This window comes from Nelumbo lutea, chromosome 5 (genome assembly GCF_056320005.1).
Source record: "Nelumbo lutea isolate HS-2025 chromosome 5, American lotus-T2T, whole genome shotgun sequence".
Taxonomy (NCBI): Eukaryota; Viridiplantae; Streptophyta; class Magnoliopsida; order Proteales; family Nelumbonaceae; genus Nelumbo; species Nelumbo lutea.
Genome location: NC_142688.1, coordinates 83,781,985 through 83,798,201, shown reverse-complemented (window position 1 = coordinate 83,798,201; position 16,217 = coordinate 83,781,985). Strand labels below are relative to the sequence as shown.

Sequence of the window (16,217 nt, the reverse complement as noted above, 5' to 3'; positions counted from 1 at the left end):
GCCGCTTCATGTCCAAGTCGGCAGATCACTTCCTGCCTTTCTTTAAGGCAATTAAAAGCAAAGGGTTCGAATGGACCCAAGATTGTCAGCTTGCGTTTGACGAGCTCAAAAAGTACCTCGCTAGTATACCGGTCTTAACCCAACCCGAAGAGGGCGATATTTTAGAGTTGTACCTCTCAGCCAGCGACGAAGTGGTCAGCTTGGTACTAATAAAAGAAATAGGTCGGGTCCAACGACCTATCTACTATGTTAGTAAAGTGTTGCAGGGAGCAGACACAAGATACCCGGAGACAGAAAAATTGGCCTATGCACAGGTTATCGCAGCCCGAAAGCTTCACCCATACTTCCAATCTCACACTGTTATCGTCCTCACCGACAAACCTCTGAGGCAAGTCTTACTCAAACCCGAGGTCTCCAGTCGACTGACGAAGTGATCCGTTGAGCTCAGCGAGTATGATCTCCAATATAAGCTGCAAACTGCTACTAAAGCCCAAGTCTTAGCAGATTTCGTTGCAGAATGCACTTTCAACTCCGAAGTCCCCAGGCTGGTTGAGCACGAGGCCCCTAGTTCGGGCGAGCCCGAAACTCCCAGGCCGGTTGAGTCTGAGCACCTTGAGGTTGCAGCCAGTGCGGCATCTCTCCTAGTTAGGCCAAGCGCGAACTGGGATGAGGAGCCCTGGATCCTTCACGTATATGGCTCCTCGAACCAGTAGGGCAGCGGAGCCAGAACAGTCCTGCACAGCCCAAGTGGCACAAAGTTGGAGTATGCACCACGCTTTGAGTTCGCGGCATCCAACAATGAAGCGGAATACAAAGCATTGATAGTCGGGCTTGCTCTAGCCAAAGAAATGAAAGCTAAGCACATCATCATCTACAGCGACTCCCAGCCCGTGGTCAATCAGGTCATAGGAGAGTACGAAGCTCATGAACCAACTATGATTGCTTACTTAGCCAAAGTGCAGGAGGCCCTACTCAACTTCTAGTCATACTTCATCAGGCAAATCCCAAAGTCGCAGAACGCTGAGGCCGACGCCCTATCCTGGTTAGCCAGCACCAGTGATAATACCATGAGAACCGTGTACATAGAGAACTTGCCTTGGCCTAGCATTCTCTAGGGGGTAGAGGAGGTCTTTCCTGTCGTTCAAGCAGAACCGAGCTGGATTGACCCACTCGCGAGCTTCTTGCTACATGGGACCCTCCCTGCAGATCGCAACGCCGCCAGAAGGGTAGAGCGTCAGGCAGCCAAATGTGTCATGATAGATGAACGGTTGTACCGAAGATCCTACACGCTCCCCTACATGTGTTACTTGCGACCTACTAAAGTCGAGCTCGTACTCCGCAACACTCATGAGGGTCTGTGTGGCAGACACTTTGGGGGCAGGGCCCTTGCCCAAAAAGCACTACGACAGGGATACTACTGGCCGACAATGAAAGTAGACGCCATTGAGCTTGTCAGAAAATGTGACAAGTGCCAGAAGCATGCCAACATCCACCATCAGCCCGCTGCCGACCTCAAGCACCTCACCAGCCCGTGGCCTTTCGCACAATGGGGTATCGACATACTTGGGCCATTTCCACCAGCAACAAGCGAGAGGAAGTTCTTAGTGGTAGCAGTGGATTATTTCACCAAGTGGGTAGAAGTCGAAACTCTCGTAACAATCACAGCCCGAAACGTCAAGAACTTCTTTTGGAAGAATATCGAATGCCGCTTTGGGCTACCTCGGATGTTAATTTTTTATAGTGGCAAGCGATTCGAGGACATCAAATTCCAGAACTAGTGCCAAGGCATGGGGATCCAACAGAACTTCACTTCAGTTGCATATCCTCAAGCAAACGGTCAAGCAGAGGTCACGAACAGAGCTATTCTTCACGGATTCAAAGCACGCCTAGATTGAGCTACAAGATTGTGGGCAGACGAGCTACCCAGCGTTCTATGGGCTTACCGAACCACAGATAAGACCGCCATAGGAGAAACTCCCTTCAACCTCACCTACGGCACCGAAGCAGTCATCCCAGCTGAGATTGAGGTTCCCTCACTACAACTGGAAGCGTACGACGACAAGGCAGATGAAGACGAGCTACGTACCAACCTTGACCTACTCGACGAAGTAAGGGACCTTGCATATATCAGGACCACAACTTATCAACAAAGAGTAGCTCGGTACTATAACGCTAGGGTCAAGAAGCAGAACCTCTACGTTGGCGACCTGGTCCTTCAAAAAATTATGGTACCTAAGCCTGGCGTTGGTAAACTCGGACCGAATTGGGAAGGACCTTAATGAGTGAAACGAGTTCTCGGGGAAGGAACGTACGAGCTCGAAATCCTTGAAAGGAAACAAGTACCTCGAGCATGGAATATTGTCAACTTAAGGCAATATTACCTATAACTACTGAGTAGGCTATGAGTCACTCCTAGAGCCTAAGGGGCCAAAATGCCAAGCTAACACGACATCGACACAATAAGACCCAGTTGCCTCTATGGCATGAGCAAACTACTGAGTAGACCATGAGTCACTCCTAGAGCCTAAGGGACAAAATGCCGAGCTAACACGACCTCGGCACAACAAAACCCAATCGCCTCCATGGCATGGGCAAACTTCAAGGGCAGACTATGTCACCCCCTCAACCTAAGGGCTAAAACACTGAGATATCAAAGACCTCGGCATCAGGAAAGACTTAGCCGCTTCAATGACGAAGGCAAAGTATGAAATATCAGAGGCGTAGGCAGCTCGGGTTTAAACCCCACGAAGCATGGCTCGTCTTGGCACATTGGTTGAACTAAGGTATAAGCAACAAACGTATAGTTCGGAAATACATGGTAATCACTCCGCGGTATACTATAGGGATACCTTAAACGTAACTGCCGAAAGGTCTTATTTCGGGTATGTAGCCCTAATAGCTCGAAGTGATGATATCACTTTAGCAAAAATAAAAAGAGCACACCATACTTGGAAGAAGAAAAGAAATTTCATTACTATTTCAAAAAAAAATGAGCAAAAGAGCTCGAGAAAGTTCAGTAGAAGTTAAAAAGGACACAACCGCCCAACAATGATCTTTTCAAGACCGGGTTTATGGCACCCGGGAGCCACCAGAAATCAAAGCAGAAAATCGATGCCGCCAACCTTAAGGGTCCACCTCCTCCACCTTGTCCTCGTCCTCCAGGGAGTCAGGCTCTTCCTCCTCCACCTGGTCCACCGTAGAAGCTCCCTCTCTGCTACCACCTTCGACGACTCTTCCCTGTAGCGCGCACTCTCTTTAGAAAGCCTGGCAATCTACTACTCCTGGACTCAGACGAGCAACTCCTGGGACTCGCTCCCCTTGTGAGTGTGAAGGAGCTCGCCCTGAGTCCGGTCGAGCTCGCCCTGAAGCTTCTGAACATTGACCTTTTGGTTACAAGCATCGCAGGAGTGGACGTGTGTCTGGATGGCCATGGCGTGTATGGTGGTGTTCACCTACCAACAAGAAACTGGAGTCAAAGGACAGCAAACACAAAGATATAGTCATCGTACCCCCGAATCAACGGCCCAGATCGAAGCAGATCTGATGGTTCATAGTCAAACTGACCGCACGCCTTCTGAAACTGAAACGTGACTGGCTGCATGTGTCCCATGATTGGGGTAATGGCGGTTGCATGACATCCAGAGTTAAGAGCCGCTTCAGCACATTTTCGGTATTCGAAAAGTCAGAAAATCCCCTGATTCCCATGTAGGCATTTAATATGAGTAGTCAATCAAGTTTGAATTTCGGTCAAATCAATCCGTCACACTCTATGAACTCCTCGCGCTAAGGAAACACTCTTAGCTCGAGGAGTGGGGGGCAATTGATGGAGGATGATTTGATCCGACCTATTGAGATGATGACACATGGACCTGATTCAGCACGAGCAACAGCTCAGTAGCATGGTCTGACCACGACCAAGTAACGAGTCTGTAGAATAGCTCACCGTGTCATGGCTCGCTATAGAATGGCTCGCTATAACGCGAGCTCCAGGTCCCCTGAGCTACTAAGAAGGGAATACTCCAAGATTATTTCAGCTCGTGAGCTAGAGAAACCAGCTTGCACCAGCTCCTGGGCAGAAGAACTACCCGAGACCAACCTTGATAAGGGTCACCCCGAAGAACCCCTAAGAGCTTACTACAAAGTAGCTCACTACAAAGTAACTTGCGACTAGACCTGTCCATGGGTCGGGTGGCCCGACGGGCCGGCTCGGCCCAGCCTGACCCTCGGACGGGCTTGAACATGCTTATAGGCCCGCGGGCTTAAATTCATACCAAAAAGCCTGGCCTGCAATAAATTCAAGCCGGGCTCGGGTTTTGTCAAAATAGCTCGGCTTGGCCTGACCTAATATTAAACTTAAAATTAGTTATGTGATTATTTCCATTTGAATAAATTTTTTTATTTAAGAATATAAAATTGTGTTTTAAAATATAAAAGAAAGGGGAAAATATCATCTTATAGGCCCATTGTTCATTTAAATAGAAAAAAATACTATTTGAATTTCTAATTCTAATTTGAATAGGGAAAATTGTTTTTTTTTTCAATTAGGTCGAGCTTCGGGCTCGGGCTCGGGTTTCGGACTTTTTACCAGGGCCGGTCTTGGGCCCAAGTTATAGGCCCGTTGGTCAGGTCGAGCTCGGGCTCGGGCCTAGTATATTTTCATTAGTGACAAGTGAAAGCCCAGCCCAAGACCGGCCTGGCCTGGCCCATGAACATGTCTACTTGTGACTGTGATGCGACGCTCTCAGGAAGCTTCCATCTGACAAGACCATACTCGTCAGACTGTGCCACGTCTCTCGACTGACAGCGCAGTCCCTGCCCGATTGATAATCTGCCCCACGTCTCTTGACAAATGGTGGCGTGCCTGTCCCTTCGAAGATGTGTCACTCAACCAAGCGGGTAGTACATTGTAACGATCACCTACGCAGCCCTAGCAGGTAACGGCTATGACAGGAGCCTAGTGACGGTTACGCCTGATTTGATAAGAACACCCCTATAAAAGCCTTTTAAGCGGAGAGACAGACTCTCTCTCTCTCTCTCTCTCTCTCTCTCTCTCTCTCTCTCTCTCTCTCTCTCTCTCTCTCTCTCTCTCTCATTAGATATGAACTTGCACTCTTACTTGCTCATGAGCTAATCTCGAGACATAGTGATCTAGCGCAATCTACACTCTTAGCCTTTTATACTATCTCTTCTTCCTCCCCAGCGTTCTAACTTAAGCTTCGGAGTATTCTTGCCAGGCAAATCCCCGGGAATCCTTCTTCTTCATCTTCTCAAGTGCCGTTCGTTGCCAACAAGGAGACAGTCAGCAGCCAGCTAGGAGTGCCCAGATCGTGCCGCATCATTAACATTTTGCCAATTATCTAATGCACATGATATCATATGCGATTTGAAACTCTTAACAACCTAAAATTATCCTTTGAAAGAAAGTAGGGGTGGCAACGAGCTGCATTTTTTATGAGTTGTTCAAATTTGGCTCATGAAAAGTTTGGTTCGGCTCGGTTTTAGTCGAGCTCAAGCTCGAGCCCAGTTTAGTCGCTCGATTATTAAACAAGCCAAGCTCGAGCCTATTAGAGCTTGGCTTGTGAGGCTCGTGAGCCAACTCGAATATATATAAAATAAAAATATTATAATTATTAATTATTATAATTCTTACTTTTTAAATATAAAATAAAAAATTATATATAATTTTTATTTTTATAAAATATTTTTTCTAAATATTTTTATATTAAAATATGTAATAAAATATATAACGAACCAAGCTGAGCCAAGCTCGAGCTTATGAACTCTTGACTCGAGCCTTGTAGAATAGTCTCGAGTTGAGCTCGAGCCAGGTACTATTCGGCTCGAATCCCCTAGAAGAAAGACACTATTTATCATATTCTTCCTCAAAACTAAAACAAAACAACAGTGAGTAGAGTCCCACCACTCAACATCCTCTTAAAGATGCCCCGATGTCTTCTTGAAGTCATTCCTTGAAGTCATAGTCAATAATTCCCTGATCCAACACTTAACAATCTTGGATGAATGAATCGAGACTAATAAGTCCCTTTGATATAGGCAGCATATGGAAGAGACTAAAGTTGTGTTTCGTACCATTGTCACTTATACTTGCAATATTTAAAGTTGTTCAATACAAATTTTATGAGAATATATATTTTTTTCTACCACAAATGCTTTGAGTTATCAATACAACATTGAGTATCATTGTTGCTTTTTCAAGAAACGCCAAATTTAGTGTTTCTACTATAAATGGCAACACCCAATCCCATGCCTATAATTTTTTTAATGGAATTGGTTATCCGATATGATGTGAAAAGATAATTTCTCAAAAATTTGTATTGACCAACAGAAAACGTTACATATAAAAGTGGCAGTAGTACCAAACACAAGCCAAGTTGTGACAACCTGCCAAGTAGAAGGGTATTTCATGTTCTCATGGTGAAATATGGAAGAGACCAATCCATCAGTTCTATAAATGTATTTGATTGTTAATGATAGCAAAGGCAATTTGACAATTTTACTACCCACTACAGTGTTTTTATTTAAGAGTGTTGGACTAAAGTGATAGTGATAGTTTTGCAGAATTCAAATACTGTAGTAGCACATTTTTTAAAATTCAGATAGTGAGCTATTTTCACCCCTTAGGCTTTTCTGATTAAGTTCTTGGCAGCCCGTGTAGCAGCAACTATTTTCACCCCTATTGTATCATTCATTAGTACCTGCCATCGTATAACTAGGCTGTTTTGGGGAGCCTACTTAGACATCATACATCATGATGAATGAATTCCGATTAGCCAAACTCTTTAGCTGTGTAAGAACCTGTGGATCTAGCAATGATAATAATGCCCCATACCAGTGGCAAAATATATGGGTCCATACTAAAAAGTTGAGTGGTTGTAGGCCATATGAATTTTATGACTAGTCTAAAGTTTTATTATTAGTTCTACAGTTTGCTTAACAGCTAAACAACTATTGTGTTCAGTTAATCTTATTTCTGAATGAATGTGGGTAAATAAGTATTTGTATGAGTAATGTATTTGTATAAGGAATTGGGATTTGCTCCTCACAGAATGGGCTTCAATGGACCTTACAACCACAACTCATTTATATGGGGAATATCTCCTATGAATAATAAATACAATTACAGAACATGTTTAATAAATACAAGTACAGAACATGTTTTGGATATGCAGTCAAGACATGCTTGAAATTGATGTGAGGCACGCTTTAATCACATGCACCTCTGAAATAGTTCAGTTCATTAAGGGTGACACTACTGTTATTACATCTCAACTCTGACGGACATATACCCATCCCAAAAAGGCTAAAACCATAGCCTTTCCAAATTAATTATATTCTTTGTCACCCCTTAAGAGTTGCCCCAGCTATGATTGATATGAAGAAAATATTAAGTTGGAGTTTGAATCTTCTGATCACAATACATTGTTCGTCGCATTCATCCAATCAGACAAAACATTGGTTATATGAAATAACATCCCAATGTGGCAGTGTGCAGCTGGATAAATATGGCCAAAAATGTGTGTTGTAATCAGTAAATTAAGGACCTGATTAAAGTGTATTTCTGTGTAGTTTCTTGGCTGTTTACAAGTTGGACAGACTAAATTTTTGTTTATTCTTGTTTAGTTCGTGAAAGATCTAGTCACCAAAAGTAGAAGCATAAAAAAGGTGGGAAAAACCCATTTTTGACTGATTTTGAGAAGGTTTAAATGAAATTTTTTATGTCTTTCGTGTTTTATTCTTACACAAAAAAATATGAAAAAATACACAGAAAGATGTAATATTACCAAAATAGCTTCAGATCTTTGTACAAAATCTCAATACATCTTTTAACTATAGTTACCCACCAGTGTGAATATGATTAACCGATTTTAAGGTCACCACTCACCACTAAACAAATGGGTCGATGGAGATATATGATATTGAAAATAGCACCACGTGAAACAATTAAACACGTCATGGGCCACCTCTCCTGCTTTTAGTTTCTACCACTTCCTTTCTCTCTCTGACACGTGTACTCTATCTTTATAATGTCTTATAATCATATAGAAGTAGGAACTATCCACTTTTGGTAGAAAAAAAAAAGTCAAAGGTGGTCCACCTTTCATATTTATTAGGGTGACAACAAAATTGTACTACTTAACCACAAAATTATATTAACAAACTTAATTTGCCCTAATTAAATTGTTTTTGGTCGAAGCCCTAATTAATAGTTTGATCCATCCACCTCCGTCACTATCCAACCATCATATATTATAAGATATCCCATGTCATCTATTATCTCCTTCTACTAATTTTTTTTATACTATTATTAATAATAATTAATAATATAGAAAAGAAAATATGCTTACTCCCATGATATTGTGAAGTTTATATATATGGGATATGGCATTAGCCTCAGCCCTTAGAATCAGAACCAGCTGACACGTGTTTTGGATGGAAAGGGGCTTAAATTAGAAGTCAGGACACACCGGATGAGAGGTGGGACATTACAGGAAAGGAATGCAGAGGGATGCAGACAGACTCACAGACGGATATTCGTCACGTGTTCTGTTCTGGTAAAGTGTGATAAATAAATACATAAAAGATCTGGACTTTGTTAGAAAGACTAGAAACAACCATTTTGGCCGTTGATGGGGTATATCGAATGAATTTCAATAGATTGATTGATAATGTCGCGATAAATTGAAATTGAAAAGTGTTTAATTACCGGTTAAGGAAACAATAACAATCCATGGCGGTTTGTGAGAGACATTCATCCTGGAGCGAAGGCGAAGTTTCCTTCTTTCAGAAGAAGTGAAGACCCGGGAGAAAGTTTGAGGTTCTGCTTTCCTCTTTCTTCACGTCTTCATACAAGTAATAGAGTTTGAAAAAGCTATAAAAACCAGATAATCAATTTACACCAGATCTTTTGAATGCCATACTGCTATTTCCGATCTGAATTATCTTAGTTATTGGGATAACAGAACATTTTCTGATGTGGGTTTTGTTTCTCATTGAGTTGTATGATGCGGGTTCTCTTCATTATTGACCCCTCCGATCTTGGCTATCCCTGTTATAAAGTCTTTCTGGGGAAATATTGAATTTTTCGTTCTGTGTTTCGTCTGGATTGATCAATTATTATAGGGTAGTGATTGGCTTTGTTTTGGATACTCCCCGGAGGAGAGAAGATGAGGGAAAAACTACTGCCAATTTTCATCTGGGCTTTGTTTTTCTGGGATTCTTGTCTTGGTAGATTTGTGGTGGAAAAGAATAGCTTAAAGGTGACTTCACCTGAGGACCTAAAAGGTGTTTATGAATGCGCAATCGGAAATTTTGGTGTTCCTCAGTATGGCGGCACCATGATTGGGACTGTAATTTATCCAAAAGCGAATCAGAAGGCATGCAAGGACTTTGACGAGGTTGATCTGTCTTTTAAATCCAAACCAGGAGGTCTTCCAACCTTCCTTCTTGCCGATAGAGGAGGTCAGTTCCGTTAATTTTATGTGTTTCTCCTAATTGAGTGTCATTAAGTTCGCTGGAGTTCTAATGTTTTGATCAATTAGTGCTTGGTAGTGATTGATCAATTCTTTTAACACGTGAGTTTATTTTATCCACTAATTCCGGTTTTTAGATTAATGTTTCTTTTTTGGTATTGTTTGTTAGTTTTATAGATTAATTATTAGTGGTTGAATATTGCCTTGTCGATATGATTTAGGTGTAAACATTCTCTATGGCCTGCACTATGTTTCTTGAGAGCTCTGTTAGAGACCTTTTTTGCCAAGACGAGCTCTTCTTTAATGTTTTATACCTGTTGCCCAGTTGAACTCTGATACCTTTTTTTCTGGATGTGGCACCTGGTTCTCTGGCTCCCTGCATTTGGGTTTTAGAAATTTCAGAAGCTCATCTTGGTATCTGTTGCGTTATATGTTGGACCTTGTTTCGTCGTTGTCGAGAGACAAATTAGCTTGCTCCCCCTCTCCTTCCACACATGCACCCACTAGAATGAGTCACCCCAAGAATTTGTTTCTAACCGATTTTTTTTTTTTTGTAAGGGCAGATTGTTTCTTCACTTTGAAGGCATGGAATGCTCAAAAGGCTGGAGCAGCAGCTATACTTGTCTCTGACGACAAGGTTGAACCTTTGATCACCATGGATACCCCGGAAGAAGAGAATGCACGGGCTGATTATGTACATAATATCAGCATCCCATCAGCTCTTATCAGCAAGACATTTGGGGACAGAATAAAAAAATCTCTATCGATGGGTGACATGATTAACATCAATCTGGATTGGAGGGAGGCACTTCCCCACCCAGATGAGCGAGTTGAGTATGAGTTGTGGACGAATAGCAATGATGAGTGTGGCCCTAAGTGTGATAGCCAGATTGAGTTTGTCAGGAGCTTCAAAGGAGCTGCTCAGATACTTGAGAAGAAAGGTTACACACAGTTTACCCCTCACTACATTACTTGGTACTGTCCAGATGCCTTTACCTTGAGCAAGCAGTGTAAGTCTCAGTGCATAAACCATGGGAGGTACTGTGCCCCGGATCCTGAACAGGACTTCAGTAGAGGGTATGATGGAAAGGATGTTGTAATTCAAAATCTACGCCAGGCTTGTTTGTATAGAATTGCAAATGAAAGTGGCAAGCCATGGCTTTGGTGGGACTATGTTACTGACTTTTCCATTCGGTGCCCAATGAAAGAGAAGAGATACACCAAGGAGTGTGCAGATCAAGTCATCCAGTCCCTTGGTAGGTTAAGAACTTCTATTATTCATATTTCAAGTATGTTACATGTGAATGACCTATATATGTGAAGAAGGGGGGGAGGGGTGGGAGGAGAGAAAAGTGAGGAAACAGAACTAATATATTCCAAAACGAGAGAGCTTTTCCTCTCCTTTGAGCGCATGCTCCCAAGAACAGGGAGAAGGGGGGAGATAATGACTAGGATGCTCAATGCATGTTTAACTCAGCCAATTTGGACAGTTGTTTATCTGGTAATCTTAATGTTCCTATATATCCAGGAACTTGCTTTCTTCTCATGCTCCCAAGAACAGGGAGAAGTGGGGAAATAATGACTAGGATGCTCAATGCATGTTTAACTCAGCCAATTTGGACAGTTGTTTATCTGGTAATCTTAATGTTCCTATATATCCAGGAACTTGCTTTCTTCTCATGCAGTTCTGAACTGAACTATACTCAACATGATCCGAGTAACTTTTGGATAAGATAGCAGAAAAGTATTTCTTATTCATATTGGATAAATTGCTTATTTAAATATTTCTGCTGCCAAACCCTTTTTCCTCCCTAGGCTTTGATGATTAAGATGGCTAATCAGAATTACTAGAGTATCTTCATCTAGGTACCACTGCCTTTGTTGCCTTGGTTTATATCTCATGTGGATAGGCCCTGGGCTATTGGCATAATATGGGCTGTATGTACATTTTAATGTGTAAGTATGGTTTCTATCTTTGACCATGGATTAGAGGTTTTGATTCAGGTGTTTTCCCAACCTTTCACCCAGTTGAAAAGCCAATTGTCCTGTCTAGCTCTGAAAGAAAATTTATATTAAAAAATGTACTTACTGATTAACTTATATACATGCTTTCTGCTCATGTTTACCTAATAGTGTTGAAGTGCAACATTAGTACAATTAATTTTGTTGCATATTTCAGGTATGGATGTAAAGAAGATAGACAAATGCATTGGAGACACTGAGGCTGATGTTGAAAATCCAGTGCTTAAAGCTGAACAAGATGCACAGGTTAAATTTTCAACTCTACCTCTGATTCCATTGTAATCTTTCCTCATCTCAATTTTCTTACTTTGCCTCCAATCCTGATTTTAGGTCGGCAAAGGTTCTCGAGGAGATGTGACCATATTGCCAACTCTTGTCATCAATGATAGACAATATAGAGGTTTCGTGCAGTTCAGTTCACGATTATTTAGAATTTGGGCTTATCAAATGTAGCTATTTTATTTTAATAATGTTTCCATCTAACTCTTTCAGGTAAGTTGGATAAGGGAGCAGTTCTGAAAGCAATATGTGCAGGTTTCCAAGAGACTACTGAGCCAGCTGTTTGTTTAAGTGAAGGTGAGATAACATCTTCTGCATTCATTTATCTTGACATTGGACACTTACCTCTAGGTAGAATTCCTTCATATTTTGAGTTTTTATAGAGCCTCTTTTACAGAATATACATCATTAAGACTTCCTTCTCATTCTCTTATTTTATCACCCCCTGGTTGGGATAGTATTGAAATAACACCAACTGGATTCTCAGTTCTTACCTATGTCTAGACCTTTCCTGGCCATTCACTAAACTTAAATGTTAAATCATCCAAAATTGAAGTCTTTCTAAGAGGCCAAACAGCCATGCTATATGGTACTGGGTTAGGATGACTTGGCAGGTATTTGCGTCAGATCTAAAATTATGAATTGATTCCTGCAGGGATAGAAACCAATGAGTGTTTGCAAAATAATGGGGGATGCTGGCAGGACAAGGCTACTAATATTACTGCTTGCAAGGTACTTTGTCAACTCAACCTCTGCACATATTTGGTGGATCTTGTGCCTCCAGTTTATTTATTTCTGAAGACGATTAAACCTTAAGAATTACCTAAGTTGACCTTGGTAAACTTTCTTTTTATGTGTTAATTTCTCATACATTATATATATTGAACTTTATATTTGAGTATATTGTGAGAAACCATTTCCACCCAACAAATCATTATAGGGAGAAAATATCCTTCCACTGAATTTGATAGATTTCTAACTGGATTTTGATGTGTGTTCTGAGATGTTTTTTTCTTATTTTCTTATGTATATGAAACCAATAGGATACTTTTCGTGGGAGATTGTGCGAATGCCCTATTGTGCAGGGTGTGAAGTTTGTTGGTGATGGATACACACATTGCGAAGGTAATGGCTTGATCTTGTAATTTAATCTTCTATTATGTGTGTAATGTCTGTCCTTGAAAAAGTAAGAAAATTCCTCTTTTTCTTTCTCATGTTACTACTTACTAGCTGCAGTTCTTTGTGTACATAAAAGTAGTAGGATTTTAAATTTTAACATTTGGTACTGGTAACCAACCTTAGAAACTAGGTCTCAAACCTGATCAGTGGTCCCTTTCTTTATAAGCTTACCTTTTAATCCATGCACTGTGTATTACTGATAGATTAGCCGGTTATCATCCATATTCAATCACATTTATATGTAATTTTATCTAGTCACTAGTCAAGTAATTAGTTTTTGATTTAACAGCCTCAGGATCTTTACGCTGTGTAATTAATAATGGTGGTTGTTGGAAGAAAACACAAGATGGCAAGACTTTTTCTGCCTGCACGGTAAGTGTATCAACTTTTTGTGTGGTAGAACCTCTCTAGCTGGTGTGTTTCTGTATTCTTAATATCTGTTGTTCTGGATTCTGATTTAAGTGAATTTTCTTTGGGTTTCTCAGGAAGGTCAATCTAAGGGATGCAAATGTCCACCAGGATTCAAGGGTGATGGAGTCAATACATGTGAAGGTACTTCTACATTTATTGCCCTGGGTTTCTTTAAATATTGCCATAGGCAACACACAAAACCACTGAATTCTGAGAAGTACCATTAGGTTGTCAAGACACTTACCTCGGTCTGGCATAGTAGATATTTGCTTCGGTAGTATTATGTAGATGCTATTATCAGTTGTTTTTGTTTATTTATTGTCAAAGAAACCAATAAAGGGTGAATCCACATAACATGGGGGTAAATGCAATGGACTTTTTTTTGGTAAAAAAATACAATGAACTTGATTTGATTTTTTCTCTTTGGGTCTAACCAGATATTGAACTGAATATATTACATATTCCTCTATTACCTATCTTAATCTTATTCTCCCTGTATTTCAGATGTAAATGAATGTAAAGAAAAGCTTGCTTGCCAATGTCCTGAGTGCATATGTAAGAACACTTGGGGTAGCTATGAATGCAGCTGCAGTGGAAATTTGTTGTACATGCGAGAACATGATACATGTATAAGTGAGTATCTCTGTCAAGTCATCTACTTTTAATGTTCAATGAGAAAACGTTAAGGTCCATTACTAGCAAAGAATCTAGTTGTTAGATATGAAACAATCTGATCAACTTGAAGTTTAGCTCTGCTGGCTTCTTAAGCAACCAGCCAATGTCAACGAATATTTCCCCATGAAGCATAATGCTTGTTTAATAGTGATGCCCAAGCATTTGGGACACATTCTGCCACTCACTTTTTTTGCTTTGTGCTGGAAAATTTGGGAATAATGGATATCCTTAGGCTACGTTTGGTTTGAAAGAAAATAAGAGACAGAATAAGGGAAAGTTCTTAACAAATTTTGTGAAATTCTTTGAGAACTTTCCCTCAATATTCTCTCTCTTATTTTCTTTCAAACCAAATATAGCCTTAATTTCTTGACTTGGGTTTTCTTTCTTCGTTTTTTTTTTTTTTTCTGAGAAGAGGTAAAGTATGATTTCAAACAAAAAAATGCCCTGTACAAAAACTATACCTCTAGCCATTTGCAATACCAAAAGATTTTCATAATCAAAAAGGAAACTGAAATCTGATCTGTTCAGGTTCAATTGAGCTGAAAACCAAGAAAACTATTTGCCCAAAATTTTTTGCCAAACATCCTCAACTGGACTGCCTTTGTTCTGAAAAACTCTAGAGTTCCTCTCTTGCCATAGGGTCCACAACACTGCTCCAAGAATCATTTGCCAAATAGATTTTCCTTTTTAATTCATTTCTTGTAGATGCCATCCTTTTAAGAAGCTTTTCTCCGATGCTAGGCATTTATATCTTGAAGGCAAAGAGCCTGCAGACTTTCTCCCAGATACTATAATAAGAGAATTACGGCGTAATGACAGGTGATCCACTGATTCATCCACCCTGTTTCAGAGTACACACTGTAAAGAATCAATCCCCACACCTCTATTAAAGAGATTATCCTTGGTCAAGATCTTATTGAAGTAGGCAGACCAGACAAAAAAGGCTACTTTAGAGGGTATGTATTTACACCAGATTAAGCTCATGGGTACTCCTGTTCTTCCTCCCGAATCAACTTGTTATAAAACTTACTTGCAGAGAACTGCTCATCCTTTCTTTCCAACCATAGTCTTCTCTCATCTCTGCTAGGATCAATGTGAGTGTTGTAAAGCTTTTGCAACAATCGTGCAAAGGTTCAATCTCCCAGTCATTTAAAAGCTCTTCTGAAAATGCGATTCCAAACAAAATTACCACTGGAAAACTGCACATAATCTGCCACCCTTCATCATCTCATCTTTCTTTATATGCACCATTGATGTTGCCCGTTATTATGCAGGCAAGCAGGGAACATCAACAATGGGCTGGAATATTGTGGGGGTCATCGTCCTTGCCTTAGCTGCCATTGGCGTTGGGGGATACGCAGTGTACAAATATAGAATCCGGGTAATGCTGCTGCCCTTTTATTTGCATGTCCTTGAGATTAATGTATGCCATCTCTACATAGAATTTATCAAACGTGAATTTTTTTTTATGTATTTGCTTGATTTGTCGAGCCATGTGATCACACTGGCTGGCTCCTGGCTACGCCCAATATTTGTTTGTTATATGTTGATTTTCGTTTGTGCAGAGATACATGGATTCAGAAATCCGGGCCATCATGGCGCAATACATGCCATTGGACAGTCAGGGAGACAACTTTAGTCGAGTGACCCATGCAAACATATGAAACTGGAGGTCTGGAGCAACACAAGAAATCTATGACCCACCGTTTCATCTTTTTGATTGTATGTAAGGTATATATATGCTTTCAATTTAGTACTGGCTGGGCCCCGGACTGCAGAGTGGTATTTATGTCCATACGGGAAGAATGGACCCATCTTTATTTATTCCTACTCCCACGGACCACAGTAGGCAAGTAGGCAGATAATTATCTTCTGGAATTACAATTTACAAGGGATTCCAATTCATTTTTTTTTTATTTTCTGACGTGTCCAGGAGATATTATAATTGAAGTACTTGGCATTTTATCATTCCAGTCCATCTCCACGTTTTGAAGTACATACAAAGAACTACCCTGCACTTTGGGGATAGTAATACTTGGATCCCTGAACTTTTTATTTGCAACATTGAGCGACCTTGTAATTTTAGATTTTAAGGTTTTGCTCTCCCCCTTCTGAACTTATGGGATCATTTTGCCCTCTTTTATTGCATCTCCGAAAGCC

The 16,217-nt window shown here is 40.7% G+C and overlaps 1 protein-coding gene across 1 annotated transcript; it reads left to right on the top strand.

Annotated features, from left to right (window-relative positions):
- The first annotated feature begins 8,493 nt into the window (after nt 1-8,493).
- On the top strand, nt 8,494-16,030 carry LOC148853178 (vacuolar-sorting receptor 1-like). Its single transcript, XM_088943592.1, has 12 exons — nt 8,494-9,480; nt 10,055-10,747; nt 11,671-11,759; nt 11,844-11,913; nt 12,006-12,089; nt 12,448-12,524; nt 12,836-12,917; nt 13,261-13,343; nt 13,457-13,523; nt 13,887-14,015; nt 15,332-15,438; nt 15,623-16,030. Exons 1-12 carry the CDS (start codon nt 9,186-9,188, stop codon nt 15,719-15,721), a joined length of 1,875 nt encoding a protein of 624 aa, XP_088799718.1. The 5' UTR covers nt 8,494-9,185; the 3' UTR covers nt 15,722-16,030.
- Nucleotides 16,031-16,217: the final 187 nt, after the last annotated feature.

Bases quoted from the DNA above. Each gene is read 5' to 3' on its own strand.
- LOC148853178 (XM_088943592.1), top strand. From the start codon at position 9,186: ATGAGGGAAAAACTACTGCCAATTTTCATCTGGGCTTTGTTTTTCTGG. The intron at 11,914-12,005 runs GTTTCGTGCAGT...TAACTCTTTCAG, and splicing joins CAATGATAGACAATATAGAG to GTAAGTTGGATAAGGGAGCA. The intron at 12,918-13,260 runs GTAATGGCTTGA...TTGATTTAACAG, and splicing joins TGGATACACACATTGCGAAG to CCTCAGGATCTTTACGCTGT.